Source organism: Sapajus apella, unplaced genomic scaffold (assembly GCF_009761245.1).
Source record: "Sapajus apella isolate SASKATOON/1434 unplaced genomic scaffold, GSC_monkey_1.0 scaffold70, whole genome shotgun sequence".
NCBI classification, from domain to species: domain Eukaryota; kingdom Metazoa; phylum Chordata; class Mammalia; order Primates; family Cebidae; genus Sapajus; species Sapajus apella.
Genome location: NW_022437010.1, coordinates 10,721,476 through 10,742,017, shown reverse-complemented (window position 1 = coordinate 10,742,017; position 20,542 = coordinate 10,721,476). Strand labels below are relative to the sequence as shown.

Genomic DNA, 20,542 nt, shown 5'->3' with positions numbered 1-20,542 from the left:
ACGGAAAGAAAATATTTTGAAATGATAAGAAATATACATCAAAATTTATGGAATGCTACCAAAGCAGTGCCTTAAAATCTTACATTAGAGAAAAAAATGTTTAAAATTAAGAATCTATGTTTCTACCTTTAGAAAAAAACAGTAGAAACTAACAAGTAAAAAGAATTTGAAAAAAAATTAAAGCCAAAAGTTCTTCACCAATAATTAATAAATTTATGTCTCAAAAAACTCTCTAGAAATGTAACAGAAATTATCAATTTCAGTAATGAAAGAGGAAATAACCATAGATACTAAAGACATTTAAACAGTAATAAAGAAAGATGAACGGCTTCATGCTAATAAATTTTACAACTTAGATGAAATAAATTCCTTGAAAGACAAGTTACCAAAACTAAACAAGATGAAATACAAAATCTCAATATCTTCATAAATATTGAATAAATTGAATTCATCATCAAAACTTTCCTACAAAGAAAACTCAAACTTAGACGGCTTCACAGATGGATTTCCATAAAACACTTAAGGAAGAAGTATCAAGCCTATATGAATTATATCAGAAAGCAAAAGAGGAAGACATCATGATCAAGTAGAATTTATTCCAAGAAAGCAAGCGCAGTTTTTCAAACATCAATCACTGTGAATTACCATATTAAAAGAAAAAACTATATATTACTCTAAATAGATGTCAAAGAAGCCTTTGACAAAATTCATGATTAAAAACTATTCATGATTAAAAACCCTCAACAAACTAAGACTAGAGAGCATCTCCTCAATCTAATAAAGAAGTATTTGAGTGGGAATAGATGTTAGGTGATCATCCATTAAATGCAGAATGCTTTGCCCCTTTAGACCAGAAACATAGAAAAGATGTCTCTCTTTCCTTGTCTATTCAACACTGTCCTAGAGGTTCTGGCGGTGCAATAGGGTGAATTAAAGAAATAAAAAGCAGAAAGATGACAAAGGAAGAAGCAAACATCATGTAATAAGCAATCATGTAGATGCCATGATTGCTTATACAGAAAATCCTAAGACATCTACTAAGCAACTAATAGCACTAATATATGAATTTAGCAAAGTCTTGGAATTCATGGTCAATATATAAAAATCAGTTATTTAAATGATTAGAAAATTTTTAAAATTCATTTTGAAAATATCATTATAGGCCGGGCGCCGTGGCTCACGCCTGTAATCCCAGCATTTTGAGAGGCTGAGGTGGGCAGATCACTAGGTCAAGAGATCGAGACCAACCTGGCCAACATGGCGAAACCCTGTCTGTACTAAAACATACAAAAATTAGCTGGGTGTGGTGGTGCGTGCCTGTAGTCCCAGCTACTGGAGAGGCTGAGTCAGGATAACTGCTTGAACCCGGAAGGCAGAGGTTGCAGTGAGCCAAGATTGCTCCACTGCACTCCAGCCTGGTGCCTGGTGACAGAGCCAGACTCTGTCTCAAAAAAAAAAGAAGAAAAGAAAAGAAAATACCGTTATAAAATACCTAAAAATACACTTAATAAGAGAAATGTACAAGACATTTACATTAAAAACTAAAACATATTGCAGAGAGAAAATAAAGACCTAAATAGGTGAAGATCTATATCATGATCATGGCTCAGAGAACTCAATGTTGTTAAAATATTGATTCTCCCCAAAGTGATCTATAAATTCATGCAAGCTTAGGTAGAGATATTGTCACAGTCACTCTAAAATTTCAGTAGATATTCAAAGGATCTAGAAGAGCCAAAACAATTTTAGGAGGAGGAAAAATGTTTTAACACTTACAGTATATGACTTCAAGACTTATTACAAATCTACAGTAATCAAGACAGTGTTCTTGACATTAGGATAAACTAATGGACGAATGAAATAGAATAGAATCCAGAAACAAACACACATGATATATGAGTTTTGACAAAGGCACCAAAGTAATTCACTGGGAAAGGAAAGTATTTTAAAAGATGTTGAAATAACTGGATAACTACATAGGAAAAAAAAAAAAAAAAAAGGAGACGTTAACTGCAACCTCACATCACTTACAAAAATTATTTCAAAATGGCTCATTAAAAACTGTATTTGTAAACTATAAAGAAGATAACACAAGAGAGTATCTCCATTACCTGGGTGTAGGTAGACTTGTGTTCAATACGACAAACAGTAACTGTACAATGAAAACTACTACATTTTCTGACTTCACCCAAATTAAATTTTCTGCTTATCAAGAGAAAATAAATAGGCAACTACTGTCTAGAAGGAAATATTCACAATAGATACAAATGATAAAGGACTTTATACAAACAAAATATAAAGCACTTTTGCAATGTGATAGCAAAGGAAGCAACCCAATTTTTCTTAGTGAGCAAAAGATTTGAGGAGACTCTTCATAAAAGAAGATATATGAACTCAGTTTTTAGTATAACATGTGATAAACAGATGTATACATTTGGTAGATTTGTGTGTGTGTGCAAGTGTGTATTTTCTAGCTTTGTACATTGAGAGAGGCTACAAGCAATAATATGACAGTAGTGGTGAGCATATCTAACTCCCACATACCATTATTCAATAAAAGTAACCAGAGTCCTTGGAGAAATGCCTGACTGCAGGGCTGAGGCAGGGCTAGGACAAGATAAGTCTGAAAGATTCTGCTGTGCCAGTAAGGAATTATGTGTCAAAAGGCCACAGGGGCAGACTAAAGCAGTGCCCACTGTCCAAACCAGACTATCTGAGCACCAAAAATTAGTATTTTCTCAACCTCGACATTTTCAAAGAGTACAGGTTATTTTATGATGCCTATCAAGTTGGCTTTGTCTGATCATCCTCGTTGATTTGAGCTGGATTCTGTATTTTTGACAGGGACTTCACAGATCCTTCTCAGTGATTCATATCAAGAAAGGCTCCTCATGTTTGTCTGTTGCAACTTTAGGATTAGATAGTATGGTACCAATAATAAACTTCCTGATTTTGGAAACTGTGCTATAATATAAGAGAATGTCCTTGGTCTTAGTAACTACATACTTAAGGTATTTAGGAGTAAAGGAATGATGCTGCATCCTACTTTCAAACAGTTCACAAAAACATATGCAGACAGATGGACAGAATGATACAGAAATTGGGGTAAAAAGGAAACAGCCAGGGGGTGTGGTTAAAGAGCTTACTGGAGTTACTATTTACCAAAATAAAGGAAATAAGGGGCTTACAGGAGTTACTTTTACTATTCTGGAAAGTTTTCTATAACTCTGAAGTTATATCAAAATAAAAAGTTATCAAATATAATGCTTTAGTAATATTTTGAAATTAAACCTAAGCACGTCACATTAACATTATACTGCTGAACAACATATTAGGCTCATTGTGCCTGAAAATTGAAAGCTAAATATTTATTTTCACATTTGACATTAGGAAATGCACAAATAAACAATAAATAAACTAATATTAAATAGACATACTAGGTGATTTAATAGTTAAAAGTTTATATAAAATGTTTTAGAATATTATTTTACTGGAATGCTTACCTCTTTAAACATGCTTCTAAATGCAGACGAAATTGTGGAAAGCTTGTTTTGCGAATGTGCTACAAAACTATTATAAACTGATAAACATGAGATTTAGTATGGTAACATATTAATAAAAAATTATAGGACAGCAAAGGCATATTTCAACACAAAGTTCCAGCAACTGCTTTAATACACAGATAACACCTTGCCCCAAAGATACTGTAGGGAAAGCAAATATTAAGAAAAATGTGGATAATTAACCCGTCTCATTAATTAATGCCTACAAACCAATTTCTGAAAGGAAAATACTTTCTTCAATTGTCATGGAAAAGTAGACTGCCACTGAGTGGTGATTTAATTATCTTCTTGGCACTATTAAACTATGTCCTCAGTATCACAGCACAAATGAAATAAGCATGTGGTTATAAGAAAGTGCTTTCAGATTCTGGTCTAAATCACATAAAGAACCAAATTTTAGGTAGAAATATGCTGCTCTCCTTGTTTCCAGAAAAACAATAGTATAAAGACTTAATAAAAATACTTACCATTGACATTAGTATTGCTGAAAAGATGATTAGTAGAAATATCAGACTGTCAAGGGATCCTTGGTGGTTTTGATTATCAGTAGGGAACACACTAGTATTTCACAGAATCAGAGCCAAAAGAGACCTGACCCAACTCATATCTAGTCTCTTCACCTGAAAAAACTGTAACCTAGAGGTGTTGAATGTCTTTTTCAAGAGCACACACTGACAAGTTGTTAAGCAGACCAGATCCTTGGTGTTCTAAGAGTCTAGTACCTCTTCCTTCTATACCACCATGTGTCCTATGAGGTCATTTGTGAATGTGACCACTCACATTGTAAGAACCTTCATTGTTTCTCCAGTGACTGGGGCTCTGGCTCACTCTGGTGTGAAACATAACTGCAATCAGAATACCTGTGGTCTCAAAGAAAGCAAAACTGAAAAACTAGGACAGGGCAATTCCAATTTACTCCCACTATTTCAAATCCGTTTTGAGGTCATTTACACACGGCTCTTAATCTTAACTATGTTACCCTTAAAATTTGTCCAACTAAAAGTAGTGCCTGGTAGTAAAAGGTAAAGACCGGGCCACTAGGCATAGTCATGAATCAAAAAGTCTGATCTATTTTCTTATTTGTGACTAAAGAGTACAGGTAGGTCTCTTCAGACAAACAAAGCAGAGACAGTTGAAAACCCAGCATGCATTACACTGGTTCATTTGCAACAATCCTATTTCCTTACCAGGAAGAATTACCTACATATGCCCAAACCAGAACAAACCATTATGCCAGGAAGATCTGTCATTTAATTTACAAATATAAGAACATACCTGCTTCTCACACTGCAGTATCCACAGCACATACAAAAGTGCCTGCAATATAATATACCCTCAATAATTTGTGAAACGAACTATAGGAAGAGATGTCTCTTCTCCACCTGTCTTCAGTTAAAAACATACTACATGGTAGTATGTTCTTATGTTTATTGATATGTTCGTACTGATAGGTAATGCTCTTATATTTAAAATCACAAATAAATGAAATAACTTCTTATCACTCTCAGCCAAGAGTTTCAGGCTTTCAGGAAACAGAATTCAGTTTCTGAACATTTTCAGTTTGACAACCCATGCCAGACTCCCTTGAGTTTAAAGGAACCCTCTAGTCTACGGCTGTCATTACCTACAAATTTTCCTAACAAATATTCCAAATGTCACAAAACAATGGCATAAAAAATATGTCATAAGGTCTTTCTTATATAAATACACTAAACAGAGGTCAACAAAAGTTTGACTTTGCCTGTTATAAACATTTGTTTAATTAAAGCAATATACAGTCTTTTAACTTCATAGTCATTTAAGACAATCAAGAAAGCACTAAGGAATAAAATGAATAAGCCTATCCTAAAAGCACATACCACAAACTCTTAAAAATTATTATTATTTTTTTTTGAGACAAGATCTCACTCTGTCAACCAGTCTGGAGTGCAGTGGCGTGACCACGGCTCACTGCAGCCTGGAACTCCTGAGCTCAAGCAATCCTCCCACCTCAGCCTTACATGCAGCTGGGACCACAGGCATGCACCACCATGCCTGCCTAATTTTTGTATTTTTGTTAACAGAGATGATGTCTTGCTCTGTTGCCCAGGCTGGTCTCAAACTCCTAGGCTCAAGAAATCTGCCCACCTCAGCCTCCCAATGTGTTGGGATTACAAGCATGAGCCACTGCACTGGGCCCTAAATCTTTTCTTTTTAAGAGATACAGCCTCATTGTGTTTCGCATGCTAGAGTGCCATGGAAATTTACAGGTACAACCAGGGTGCATCACTACCTCCAACTTCTGACTTCCAGTGATCCTCTTGCCTCAGCCTCGGTAGTAGCTAGAACTACAGGCCCACACCACTGTGCCCGGCCACAAGCTAATTTTATCCTTAGAAAGCAGAGGGATGAAGAGGTAAAATAGTTATTATTACTCATGTAAGGAAAATTAATACAGATAAGAATTAGAAACTTTTATTAGGTTATATTCTGGCACAAGAACACTAATAATATACAAAGTACTAAATACTGCAAATGGGCAAATGCTAAAGGTTGGGAGAATGGGAATACTTACTGGGGACTTCACATATATACACAGATATATAAGATAGGCTACAAGTTATTACATGCTGGCTCCTAGCCTAAGAAGCACACTATACACTTATGTCCTGTCCATTACCAGAGTGGAAGGAAGGAAGGAAGGGAGGGAGGGAGGGAGGGAGGGAGGGAGGGAGGGAGGGAGGGAGGGAAGGAAGGAAGGAAGGAAGGAAGGAAGGAAGGAAGGAAGGAAGGAAGGAAGGATCAATCATAATTCTGATGTGTTTTCAACTCCTGTTAACAAATGGGGATAACCAGAACTAGGAGGGTCCTTATAGAAATTAACCAGGTAAGAGACACTTGTCTGATTTCTCTTGATAATGGCAACCTATTCATTGAATAAATACACACTCAAGAGCAATTTCTTTTTAGCAGTAGAATTTTTTAAAAGTACAAGACTGTCATGAATAAGCCAGTTTAGCTTTCAGCAAGTGGGATCTAGTGGGACAATAAATTCTGGATATAAAGAAAGCACTTTAATACATTTTCCTATGATTTATTTTCTATAGATACAGTGAAACATAAAATGCATAGTGTCTTATTACTTCTCAGTAGTCTCCCTATGAGAAACAATGGAAGAGGCTTAAATAATTTGTAAACTTGAGGCCTTGATTTTTTAAATGTGAGACTTTATTTTCATTGAATTATCATTTTGTGTGGCAAATAAATTCCTTTCTGCCTGCAAGAGCAAAAGACAGCTTCAAGCAAGGACAATATGACAATGCCTTTCCAAAAGGTTTGAGATTTTTAAATTTAACTGTTATCTTTTAAAGTTAAGTAAAACATTCACATGGTACTCTAGATTTATTGTAATGAACAAAAGTATATCCAAGCTGTAAGTCTCGTGAAACATTTATGAACAATCTGGAGACTGGGTTCTAAACTGAGTTCTGGCATTAGGAAATAAAAACACTTGTTGACTTTTATGCACTGCGAAACTTTTCTCATCTATAAACATGGTGATTGGATGAGATCAGCTCTAAGGCACCTTTGAGCTCTTGTTCCTATAAGAGTCCTTTACAAAGTTTTAAATTCAGCAACTAATGCATAACTACAGAAACAGGCACTCTCTAGTTTTTCACAATTTATCTAAAAATTATAATAGCAAGCTATTCATTTTTAAATTTCTGTATTATAAAATGTTTTTAATATATAATTAGACAATATTAAACATTATGTTTAGAAGAACTATTGATTTTCCTTAATATCATGGGCAACATATCTCTGCAAATTAGGGAACAACCTAAGTAGAAGAATAAATTATCTTTTTCATTTCCAAAAGCTACATTACAAATTAGGCTATAAAACTTTTGATAGATGTCCTTGTTAATGAATTACTAAAAGTAAACCACAACAATTCATCAAATATTAGACTGTACAATTATTTATGTTCCAAAACAAACCATAACATTTTTCATTTCTCTTGGTTTTATTAAGTACATAAAGAGGAAGCAACAGAACTAGAGACAGACAACTGCAGGAAAGAAGAAGCGAGTACGAAACCAGTAAAAAATATTTTATTATAGCTTGAAAAAACTCACTTAATTTTACTAAAAAAGGAAAAAATTTGGAAGAGATGTCTGAACTAAACATGACAAAGAATTTCTGTGTTGTATCAATCAAAACCTGCAGATCTTGTAATTTCCTCACTTGTAGTAAGGGATATATTCTCCATTTTTATCTTACATTTAAAGTCTACAAAAGGCCTGGCTCACGTCTGTAATCCCAGCACACTGGGAGGCTGAGATGGGCAGATCACCTAAGGTCAGGAGTTTGAGACTAGCCTGGCCTACATGGTAAAACCCTGTCTCTAATAAGAATTAAAATATTAGCCGGGCACGGTGGTGGGCGCCTGTAATCCCAGATACTCGGGAAGCTAAGGCACAAGAATCACTTGAACCGAGGAGGAGGAGGTTAGGGTGAGCTGAGATCGTGCTACTGCACTCCAGCCTGGGCAAGAGAGTGAGACCTTGTCTCAAAAAAATAAAATATAATAAAAAATAAAGCCTACTAATCTGTAGTCTACAAAGCGCAAATAAGGGCAGATTTTTTTAAATGAACCAAAAAATGGCTTTATTAAAAATCTTCACAACCAGCTCTGAAAATACTCACCAAATTAAATATTCCCACATTTTTGTACGTAACTCAGAAGTTAGAAAGCAGTTTCACAGAGCTTACACTATATCTCCAGTGGTTATTAATAATTTTTTAAAACTACTTCTGAAATACTTTTGAAAACAACTGTTTAAATTTCCGATGTTACAACTTTAATAGCACTAAATCAGAATCTAGTCCAACGGAAACAGATCTTAATAAGCCAGCGGGTTCAAGTGACTTGCCTGGGTCCAACGTTTGTGTGTTCTTTCCACACCGCCACAGGTGGAATTTAGAAATCATCAAAAAAAATAAATTAACAGGTTCAAGTGTTTCATGACCAAATCTAGCAGGAAACTTTTCATTACTGATAAAAATGTAGTCATGGGAATGTACTAAGTATGCAAATATACAGGTTCCCAAGTTAATGGCTTATCTTACTGCATAAGCCACTAAAACACTAAACTAAAATTTAATATAAAAGAATATGAGCTATTCCTCCCCCTGAGACTGTTCATTGTTATACCATCCTTTTATAACCTCTCCTCCTTTTTCTCTAAACAGTGAAACATTAAGAATTATTTTCTAAGAGAAGTACTGGAATACTGGGAAGGGGCGGCGGGGAGAGAGGAGGAACAGAGATCTGATTTATCCAAAAATTACCCTTAAAGCAATATTTTGGTTAACATGAACTTGACTTTACCTCCTTTTACTGTGCTTCACTTTACTGTACTAGTCAGATACTGCATATTTTACAAATTGAAGGTTTGTGGCAAACCTGCATCAAGCAAGCCTATCAGTGCCATTTTTCTAAAAGCATGTGCTCACTTCATGTCTCTCCATGACACTCCATTTCACATTTTGTAATTCTTGCATTATCTCAAACTTACTCATTATCATTATTTCACATTTTGTAATTCTTGCATTATCTCAAACTTACTCATTATCATTATATCTGTCATGGTGATCTGTGATCAGTGTTCTTTGATGTTACTATTTTAACTATTTTGGGACACCACAAACCATGCTCATATGAGACAGGGAACTCAATTGATAAATGTGTGTGTGACTGCTCCACCAACCAGCATTCTCCCTCCCTCTCCTCAGGTCTCCCTATTCCCTAAAATATAACAATATTAAAAGTAGGTCAACTCATAACCCTACAATGGCCTCTAAGTGCTCAAGTGAAAGCAGGAGTTTCAAATCTCTCACTTTATATCAAAAGCTAGGAATGAGTCAGCTTAGTAAGGAAGCCATGTCGAATGATGTGACAGCCTAAAGCCAGCCCTTCGTGTGGCAAACAGCCAAGTTGTGAACACAAAGGAAAAGTTATTGATAGAAATTCAAAGTGCACCTCCAGTGAACACATGAATGATAAGAAACAAAACGGCCTTACTGCTGATATGGAGAAAGTGTAAGTGGTCTAGATCGAAGATCAAACAAACCACAATATTCCCTTAAGCCAAAACCTAACCCAGTGTAAAGCCCTAACTTTCTTCAATGCTATAAAGGCTTAGAGAAGTGAGGAAACTGCAGAAGAAAAGGCTGAGTTAGAGGATAGTTCATAAGGTTTACGGAAAGAAGCTATTTCCTGACCATAAAAATGCAAGGTGAAACAGCAAGTACTTATGCGGAAGCTGCAGCAAGTTATCCAGAATATCTAGCTATTATAAGATCACTCAACAACAGATTTCAATGAAGACAAACAGCCTTCAATTGGAAGAAGATGCCATCTAGGACTTTCATAGCTAGAGAGGAGAAGTCAATTCCTGGCTTCAAAGCTTCAAGGACAGGCTGACTCTGTTGTTAGGGGCTAATGTAGCTGGTGACTTTCAGTTGAAGCCAACGCTCACTTACCATTCTGAAAATCCTAGGGCTCTGAAGAATTATGATAAATCTACTCTGCCTGTGTTCTATCAATAGAACAACAAAGCCTAGATGACAGCACATCTGTTTACAGCATAGTTTTTATTGCATAATGTAAGCTCATTGTTTAAACCTAATCCTTAGAAAAAAAGATTTCTTTCAGGATATTACTGCTTATTGACAATGCACCTGGTCACCCAAGAGTTCTGGTGGAGATACAAAAGGAAATGAAAGTTTTCATGACTGCTAACAATATCCATTCCGCAGTCCATGGATCATGGAGTAATTTTGTCTTGCAAATCTTATTTCAGAAATAAATTTTCTATGTCTATAGCTGCCACGGAAAGTGATTCTCTAAAGGAAAACGTTTATACATATTTTTAAAGGAGAACGTTCCTGCTTTACACAGTAGCATTTTATAAGAAAAATACTGAGGCAACTGTTTCAGTATTCAAAAATATTTATTTCATTACAACCTTCTTCCCCCTCCCCCAACAAAGAGTTGAAGAATAATTTTTTTGTTAGAGTGTTAAGCATGAAAAAAACTGACAAAGTCAAAAAACAAAAAGATAAACTACCCAACTGTTTTATCAATGCTTTAATATAAATTTTGCAAAGGAGGAAGGGCTCAATAAAATATACGCCTAGCATTAAGTCAGAGAAGGTACAAACTTTCAAACCAATTAACTCGGTCTGTTTCAGTTTTGAAAAGTTCTTAAGTTTAAAAAACAAATCTAAGCTGGCTGAATTTTTACAAGGCAGGAATGAAATACTGAAGAGAGACATCTTCTTGAACCAAAACAAGATGAAGAAGAGCATTGTCCCAAATATTGCATAAAGCCGTCGGAGGATTTATTTGCTGTCCCTCCAAAAACTGCAGAAGCTTACGATTATCTACCCGCACTTGCACCATGCTCTCCAGGTCTCTGTTTTGAGGCACACCAACAGCCGACTTTGGAGGGTTTCCAAGATTTTTAAAATAACTTTTAATAGACACCACCTCCGTCTCTATACTCAGGGTCATCTTGCCACTGAGGTTTGCTTCCAGCAGCACGTGATCGCCCACGTTCACCATCCTCTCCACGATGCTCCTCAGCGTCCTCCAGCGCGGCAGGTAGATGCTCACATCCGAGGCGCTCAGGCTGGGCGGCAGGCAGTCTCGCCACACTCTTCTGGGAAGCACCCGCACGGGCAGATCGTGCATCACGCTGCGAACACGGCCCAGAGGTGAGGCCAGCTCCACCACCACGGTGAGGCAGGGGCAGCGCTTGTGGGTAAGCTGCAGCTTCAGGGAGGACGCGCCCACCGCGCTTCTCGCTGCCCTGGACAGGTGCTCCGCCATCAGCTCCAAATGGATCTCATTGAGTTCTTCCGAGACACCTTCCATGCGAAACTGCTGGAAGGCCCGCTGCTGCACCTCGCACCACAGCCTGGCCTCCTGAAGGCCGCCTGAGCCTGCGGAGCCGAAACACATCCTGTCGGGGCACACGCGGAGCACGCAGACCTTCACCAGCCTCGCCACGGTGCTGCTGACTTGGATGAACAGGTCTAGAGAGCCCTTGCCGATGATCTTGGCACGAAACTTCATGATGTTGGCGAAGGCAACGCTGGGCTCTCTGAGGAGGATGCCACACGTCACGCTCCCTTCCGGTCCGCTTGGGTTCGCTGCGCTGCCCTCCCTACGGCCCTCAACAGGGCAGGCACTCAGGTTCCGGGTTCTGTTCTGGATTCCGCGGCCCTAGGCCTGGGGCCACAAAAGGGCATCCCCACGCCCTTTCTTACCTTTCCTCCAACCCTCTCAAAAAAGGCTTCCCTCTTTCAACTCTGGTTTTTAAAAGAGTAGGCATTCCACTGCAGAAACTTTTTAGTATTCTAAACACTGTGAAGACAAAATCATCACTCAGATAACCATTTTTAATCTCTTTGGTATATACACTGATACCATCTTCATCAATCGGCATATATGAAGATACAGTGCCACATGTCTTATGAAATTATAGCATACTAGGCACATATTTTACAACCTCATCTTCACACATAAAATATGTAACAGGCATCTTTCCATGTTGGTGAAACATACATCATTTTCATGGCTGATCAGTTTTCCAATGTATAGAGTTATAACACAAATGACAATTTAGATGATTTCCAATTTTTTGCTATTATAAAAAAATGAACATTTTTGTACAAAATAGTTTTGCCTATTTACCCAATTATTTTCTTGCATTAAATTCGGAGGTGAAGTGCTGCTCAATGAAGGCACATTTAAAATCCTAATAAATATTCTCAAACTGGCCTGCAGAAAGCTGCATGAACACTCCAGTCCACAAGCAACATTGAGTATTAGCAATCTGTTTTATCTGTAGCACTCTGCCAGGCCAAAAAAAAAAAAAAAAAAAAAAAAAAAGATTTCAACTTGCACTGTGTGTAAATTCCATTTTATGTCCCTTGCATCTTTTTATTAAGTTTATTTTTTTATTTTATTTTAAGATCTCTAGCAAGAACATCAACCCTCTGTCCATTACATGTACTGTAAATATCTTCCTCAGTTTATCATGTGACTTTTCACATCGTTTTTGGTGCTCTTTGCCCTTGGGAAATATTGAATCTTTTTATGTTATACTGACCTTTTCTCTGCTACTTCTAGGGTCATGCTTACAAAGTCCTGTTTCTGGTACTTTAAATGTTATCTGTTTTTATGACTTAGTTGTTTGACTAGTTGAAATCTTTTTTGGAGTACTGAATACCCAGCTGATACACACAATTCACTAAATTCACTTTTCCACTAATCTGAAATCTCAATTTTATTTTAGACAAAAATTCTCCTTTTCTCCTGAATGTTTCCTGACCCTCTCTATATTTTCTCCCACTGCCCTATCTTGCACCTGTACCAGTGATTTGAATTCTATATTATATTTCAGTATTGAATAGGACAATCTATCAGAACTTCTCTCATTCTCTCACAGATACTGCTCCATATGAACTTTAAAATATTTTGTCAGCGTCTAAAAATAATCTTCCTGGAATTTTGATGGGAACTGTCACCACCCTCACATATTACATACTTACACTTCTCTGTTTACTGTCTAGCTCTAACCACAATAATGTAAGTTAGAGGAAAGGAGTTCTTACCTGTTCCATACACCGATGTACACCCAACATTTAGAACAGTATCTGGCATGCAACTGGTTTTCAACACATTTGTTAAATGAATGTATGAAATGCATCAATTGCAAGATAATTTCAGGATACTTAAAATATCTACAACATTAAATCCTCTCACTTATTCAAACCATTTTTTTATGACTGTCAATAAATTATTCAGCTCTGTTCTTGGGAACTTCACATAACATACAATATCTTGAAATCAGTCAAGTTACTGAATCTCTCTCCTGAAATCATTTTTCAATTGATCTTTTAATGTTTCTTATGTAGAAAATCTTACTATCTTCATGTACTGTAATTATGGCTCTTACTCTTTAAGGTTTATGCCATTTATTTAACTGGCATTGAGTTTGCTGACCTTTTCAAAACACTGCTGAGTAAAAGTGGTACTAGCAAGCATCTCTGTCTTATCTGTAACTAATAAGGAATGCTCTAGAGCAGTGTTTCCCAAATTGTTTGTCATTAGTGCCCCCAAGAGTCTTTTAAGTTTCTTTCCCTAATTGCTCTAAATTTTATGAATAATACCATAAATATACTATCTGTATTATACACTATATATCTTTATTTTATATGTCAAGATTTATTTTGTCCGCTCAAGAACTACTGACAATATATGCTCTAACATTTCACCATTAATATGATGTTTACTATTAATACTTTATTTTGCACACAAAATATTTACCTACTTTTAGTTTCTTAGGGTTCTATTTTTTAAATTAGGAATGGATATTAAATTTTATCAAATAGTTTTCATCATCCTTCAAGATATTTTTTCACCTAATACAGCAAATAAAAGTAATAAACTTCTAAGTATTCAATTTCTCTATAATCTAGGAATAAACAGTAGTTGGTTCCATGTTCTAGTCACTCCTGGGTTTGATTTGCTAACATTTTTTTAGAAGTTCTACATCTTCAATTTTACTTGTAACTGGTCTAAAATTATTTTCTCTTGTATTGTTTCTGTGCTTTTGGTATCCAGACACATTCAGCATTTCAATATTATTGGGCAGTTCTATATCCACAGCAGTTAGGTTTCACTTACAGAAAGAATGTGAAGTTTCCCATACTTGTCATCTTATAGTAGCTTAAATAGTATAGGAATATTCTATTTCTTGTATGTAGCTTCTAAAGCCATCTATTTCTAGTGCCTTGTTGGCTACGATTATTTGGGAATTTCTTTCACACTTATATGTCCACATGTCTTAAGACAATTTACTATATTTTGAGAAAGTCAAAAATGTCATTTTGATTTTCAAATTTAATATGCTACTTTTATGTATCACTGTGGTTTTTATCACCTTTTTCATTCTGTCTTGAATATGTGTAAATATTTTCTCAGGGTTAGATGTGCCAATCAACAACTGTTTTACTAATTTTTATAAATAACAGTCTTTGATATAAGTTGTCAATTGTATTTTCTTTTTTTCAGAAGAACCATGATCAACTTCATCATTTTCCACTTCAGTATCAACTCCTTTCTGCATTTTTGCTAACTTCTTCCTGCCTTTCTGGATTGAACACTTAGCCCATTTGTTTATATTCTCTTTGTTTCATAACATTTAGAACCACTATTTTTCCTACCTGTAGCTTTGATCATATAGCATTATTAAATAAAATTATGAAAAGCCACTGATTTAGACTTGGTTGCTGCACTACACCCAACAGAGAAACTCAAAATGGAGTTACTCATGCTAGGTTTCCAAATCACAAACAAAAATCTAAACTGTTTACCTGTAATATGTGACCTTGCAGGAAATCTTGATGAATGCATTAAAGTTTCTTTTATAGAATCTCTTTATTTACTTAGTCAGTGAGCTTCCCTGATGCACATTTTAGATCAAGACCCAGGAAACTGATTGAGTGGGAGAGATCAGCATGGCGATGGGAGATAGGCCTGGATTAGAGCTGCAGAGGCTCACATTGTGAATTTTAGCTCCAGATCAACTGCAAGAACAAACCAGCAATCTCAGACCCTCTGAAGGAAGTGCACTGCTCTTGCAGGACCCGGGAGACGCTGCAAATACTGTGAGTGCCCCAACTGCGGAAGTGGGAAAGGCAGACCCTCTTCTGAACACTCACCTCCACTGGGGAAGCTGAAGGTCTATTTGCGGGACAAGTTTCTGACTTTACCTGGAGTTGACTCAATATGGACAGGCAGGTGAAATACAGGGGTAGAGGGAGCAGCAGAAAGGCCCTGGGAGCTTGCTGGGTCTCCAAGCATCCCATTCCTGCCTGGCACCACAGGGACACATCTGGAGGGTGGCCTGAGGAGCAGGGGGTAAAACCCCACAGGGAGAAGGAATTCTCTAGCTGAATTCTGTGACAATTTTGAATGGGGTGAGAAGCCTCCTGGCCAGAACTTGGTGTGGGGGAGGACGCAAATCCCATGTGCAGACTCCAAAGGCCCTTTTAGTTTGCAGCTGGGAGGCGGGTAGCCTGGGGCAGATTTTCAAGCCTGTCTTGCCCTCCCCCTGGAAACAAACTCAGGGCTGCTGGTGAGGGGGCACAGTGAGAGTGAGATTTGGCCCTTCTGTTTGTGTAGAAGCTGGGTGAGGCCTGTGACTGCCGGCTTTCCCCCACTTCCCTGACAACCTGCATGACTCAGCAGAGGCAGCCATAATTGCCCTAAGTACACAACTCCAGTGACCTGGGAATCTCACCCCATCCCTCACAGCAGCCACTACAGGACCCACCAAGGAGAGTCTGAGCTCAGACATGCCTGACCCCCACCCAATGGTCCTTCCCTACCCACCCTGGTAGTGGAAAACAAAGGACATACAATCTTGGGAGTTCTAGGGCCCCACCTACCAGTGGTCCCTCTCCACACTACTACAGCTGATGCTTTCTGCAAAGTACCACTTCCTGGCAAGAGGCCAACCAGCACAAAAATAGAGCATTAAACCACCAAAACTATGGACCCCTCAGAGAGTCCACTGTACCTTCTGCCACCTCCACCAGAACAGGCATTGGTATCCACAGCTGAGAGACCCATAGATGGTTCACATCACAGAATTCTGGGCAGACAACTCCCAGTACCCAGAGCCAGGCAGAATCGCTGGGTGGCTAGACTCAGAAAAGAGACAACAATCAAGTAGTTTGGCTCACAGGAAGTCACACCCACAGGAAACGGGAGAGAGTGCTATGTCAAGGGAATACCCTGTAGGACAAAAGAATCTGAACAACAGCCTTCAGCCCTAAACCTTCCCTCTGACAGAGCCTACCAAAATAAGAAGGAACCAGAAAACCAATCCTAGTAATATGACAAAATAAGTCTCTTCAACACTCCCCAAAAAGTCACACTAGTTCACCAGCAACGGATGCAAACCATGAAGAAATCCCTGATTTACCTGGGAGGGGGGAGGGGGGAATCCAAGAGGTCTGTTATTAAGCTGATCAAGGAGGGACCAGAGAAACGCAAAGCCCAACGCAAGGAAATAAAAAACAAAACAAACAAACAAACAACAACAACAACAACAACAAAAAAAAAACAGAAAAAGTGAAGGGAGAAATATTCAAGGAAATAGATAGCTTAAAGAAAAAACAATCAAAAATTTAGGAAACTTTGGACACACTTCTAGAAATGCAAAATGCTCTGGAAAGTCTCAGCAATAGAACTGAACAAGCAGAAGAAAAAGAAATTCAGAGATCGAAGACAAGGTCTTCGAATTAACCTAATCCAACAAAGACAAAGAAAAAGGAATAAGGAAATAAGGACAAGCCTCCAAGAAGTCTGGGATTATGTTAAATGAGCAAACCTAAGAACAATCAGTATTCCTGAGGAAGAAGATAATTCTAAAGGCTTGGAAAACGTATCTGGGGGAATAATCACAGAAAACTTCCCCAGCCCTGCTAGAGACCTAGACATCCAAATACAAGAAGCACAAAGAACACCTGAGAAATTCATTACAAAAAGATCATCACCTAGGTACACTGTCATCAGGTTATCCAAAGTTAAAAACTAAGGAAAAAATCTTAAGAGCTGTGAGACAGAAACACTAGGTAACCTATAAAGGATAACCCAACAGATTAACAGCAGATTTCTCAGCAGAAACTCTACAAGCTAGAAGGAACTGGGGCCCTATCTTTAGCCTCCTCAAACAAAACAATTATTAACCAAGAATTTTGTATCCAGTGAAACTAAGCATCACATATGAAGGAAATATACAATATTTTTCAGACAAACAAATGCTGAGAGAATCCACCATTACCAAGCCACCACTACAAGAATGCTAAAAGGAACTCTAACTCTTGAAACAAATCCTGGAAACACTGCAAAACAGAACCTCTTTAAAGAATAAATCACACAGGACCTATAAAAACAAAAATATACATTACAAAGCAAAAACAAAACCAAAGTATAAAGATAACAAAGATCAAGATGAATGCAATGGTACCTTACATTTCAATACTAACATTGAATGTAAATGAATGGCCTAAATGCTCCACTTAAAAGATACAGAACCATAGTATGGATAAGAACTCAACAACCAAATCTCTGCTGCCTTCCGGAGACTCACCTAAAGCTGTGGAAAAAGGCATTTCATGCAAATGGACACCAAAAGCCAGCAGAGGTAGCTATTCTTACATCAGACAAAACAAACTTTAAAGCAACAGCAGTTAAAAGAGACAAAGAGTGACATTATATAATGGTAAAAGGCCTTGTCTAACAGGAAAATATCACAATCCTAAACATATACGCACTAACACTGGAGCTTCCAAACTTATAAAACAATTGCTAATAGACCTAAGCAATGAGATAGCAACACAGTAATACTGGGGGACTTCAATACTCCACTGACAGCCCTAGACTGGTCATCAAGAGAGCAAGTCAACAAAGAATGGATTTAAATGCTACCTTGGAACATATGGACTTAACAGATACATATATAACACTTCAACCAACAACCGCAGAAGACATTCTATTCAACAGCACATGGAGCTTTCTCCAAGATAGACCATATGATAGGCCATAAAACGAGCCTCAATAAATTAAGAAAATTGAAATTATATCAAGCACTCCTTCAGACCACAGTGGAATAAAACTGGAATTCAACTCCAAAAGGAACCTTCAAAACCATGCAAATACATGGAAATTAACCTGCTCCTGAATGAGCACTAGGTCAAAAAAGAAATCAAGATGGAAATTAAAAAATTCTTACAACTGAATGACAATAATGATATAACCTATCAAAACCTCATAGCCCTAAGCACGTACATCAAAGACTGAAAGAGCACAAACTGATAAGGTCACACCTCAAAGAACTACAGAAACAAAAACAAACCAAACCCAAACCCAACAGAAGAAATAAAATAACCAAGATCAGAGCAGAACTAAATGAAATTGGAATGAAAACAACAAAAATACAGAAGATAAATGAAACAAAAAGCTGGTTCTGGGAAGCTGAGGCAGTAGAATTGCTTGAACCCAAGAGGTGGAGGCTGCAGTGAGCCAAGATTGCGCCACTGCACTCCAGCCTGGATGACAAAGCAAGACTTCATCTCGAAAAAAAAGATAGTTCTTAGAAAACATAAATGAAATTGACAGACCATTAGCACGATTAACCAAGAAAAGAAGAGAGAAAATCCAAATAACCTCACTAAGAAACGCAACAGGAAACATTACAACTGACAACACTGAAATACAAAAGATCACTCAAGGCTGCTATGAACATCTTTACACACATAAACTAGAAAACCTAGAAGAGATGAATAAATTCCTGGAAAAATACAATGCTCCTGGCTTAAATCAGGAAGAATTAGATACCCCGAACAGACCAATAATGAGCAGTGAGATTGAAATGGTAATTTAAAAACTACTACCAAAGTCCAGTCCAGGACCAGATGGATTCAGTAGAATTCTACCAGACATTCAAAGAATTGGTACCAAACCTTTTGACCCTAATCCACAAGATAAAGAAAGAAGGAACTTTCCCTAATTTATTCTAGAAACCAGTATCACCCTAATACTTAAATCAGGAAAGGAAATAACCAAAAAAGAAAACTACAGACTAATATCCTTGATGAATATAGATGCTAAGGTCCTTAACAAAATACCAGTAACTGAATCCAATGACATATCAAAAAGATAATCCACCATGATCAAGTGGGTTTCATACCAGGGATGCAGGGGTGGTTTAACATACACAGGTCAATGAATATGAGATACCACATAAACAGAATTAAACACAAAAATTACATGATCATCTCAATAGATGCAGAAAAATCATTCGACAAAATCCAGCATCCCTTTATGATTAAAACTCTCAGCAAAACTGGCATACAATGGACATACCTTAATGTAATAAAAGCCATCTATGACAAACTCACAGCCAACACAATACTGAATGGAGAAAAGTTGGAAGCTTGAAAGCATTCCCTCTGAGAACTGGAACAAGAGAAGGATGCCCACTCTCACCACACCTCTTCAACATAGTACTACAAGTCCTAACCAGAGCAATCAGACAAGAGAAAGAAAGAAAGGGCATCCAAATCAGTAAAAAGGAAGTCAATCTGTCACTGTTTGCTGACAATATGATCATTTACCTTGAAAACTCTAAGGACTCCTCCAGAAAGCTCCTAGAACTGATAAAAGAAGTCAGCAAAGCTTCTAGATACAAGATTAATGTACACAAATCAGTAGCTCTTCTATACACCAACAGCAACCAAGTGAAGAATCAAATCAAGAACTCAACCCCTTTAATAACAGCTGCAAAAATAAAATAAAATACTTAGGAATATACCTAACCAAGGAGTTAGGTCTTTCAGAAGACCTATACAAGGAAAACTACAAAACAGTGCTGAAAGAAATTGTAGATGACAAGAACAAATGGAAACACAACCCATGCTCATGGATAGGCACAATCAATATTGTGAAAATGACCATACTGTCAAAAGCAATCTACAAATTCAATGCAATTCCCATCAAAATACCACTATCATTCTTCACAGAATTGGAAAAAAACAATTCTAAAATTCATATGGAAACAAAAAAGAGCCCACATAGCCAAGGCAAGGCTAAGCAAAAACAACAAATCTGGAGGCATCACACTACCTGATTTCAAACTATACTACAAGGCCATTGTCACTAAAACAGTGTGGTACTGGTATAAAAATAGACACAGAGACCCATGGAACAGAATAGAGAACCCAGAACACCTTTTCAACAAATGGTGCTAGGATAATTGGCTAGTCACATGTAGGAGAATGAAATTGGATCCTCGGCTGTCACCTTATACAAAAATCAACTCAAGGTGGATTAAAGACTTAAACCTAAGACC

At 37.3% G+C, this 20,542-nt stretch overlaps 2 protein-coding genes across 5 annotated transcripts in view; both read right to left on the bottom strand.

The window, feature by feature from the left end:
* Positions 1-20,542, bottom strand: part of EXOC2 (exocyst complex component 2) — a 209,617-nt gene that overhangs the window by 157,027 nt on the left and 32,048 nt on the right. The gene's annotated exons all lie outside the window — the stretch shown is intronic.
* On the bottom strand, positions 9,168-16,724 carry HUS1B (HUS1 checkpoint clamp component B). Its single transcript, XM_032250114.1, has one exon. The coding sequence runs from the start codon at positions 11,686-11,688 to the stop codon at positions 10,852-10,854; it is 837 nt and encodes a 278-aa protein (XP_032106005.1). The 5' UTR covers positions 11,689-16,724; the 3' UTR covers positions 9,168-10,851.

Bases quoted from the DNA above. Each gene is read 5' to 3' on its own strand.
- HUS1B (XM_032250114.1), bottom strand. From the start codon at position 11,688: ATGAAGTTTCGTGCCAAGATCATCGGCAAGGGCTCTCTAGACCTGTTC.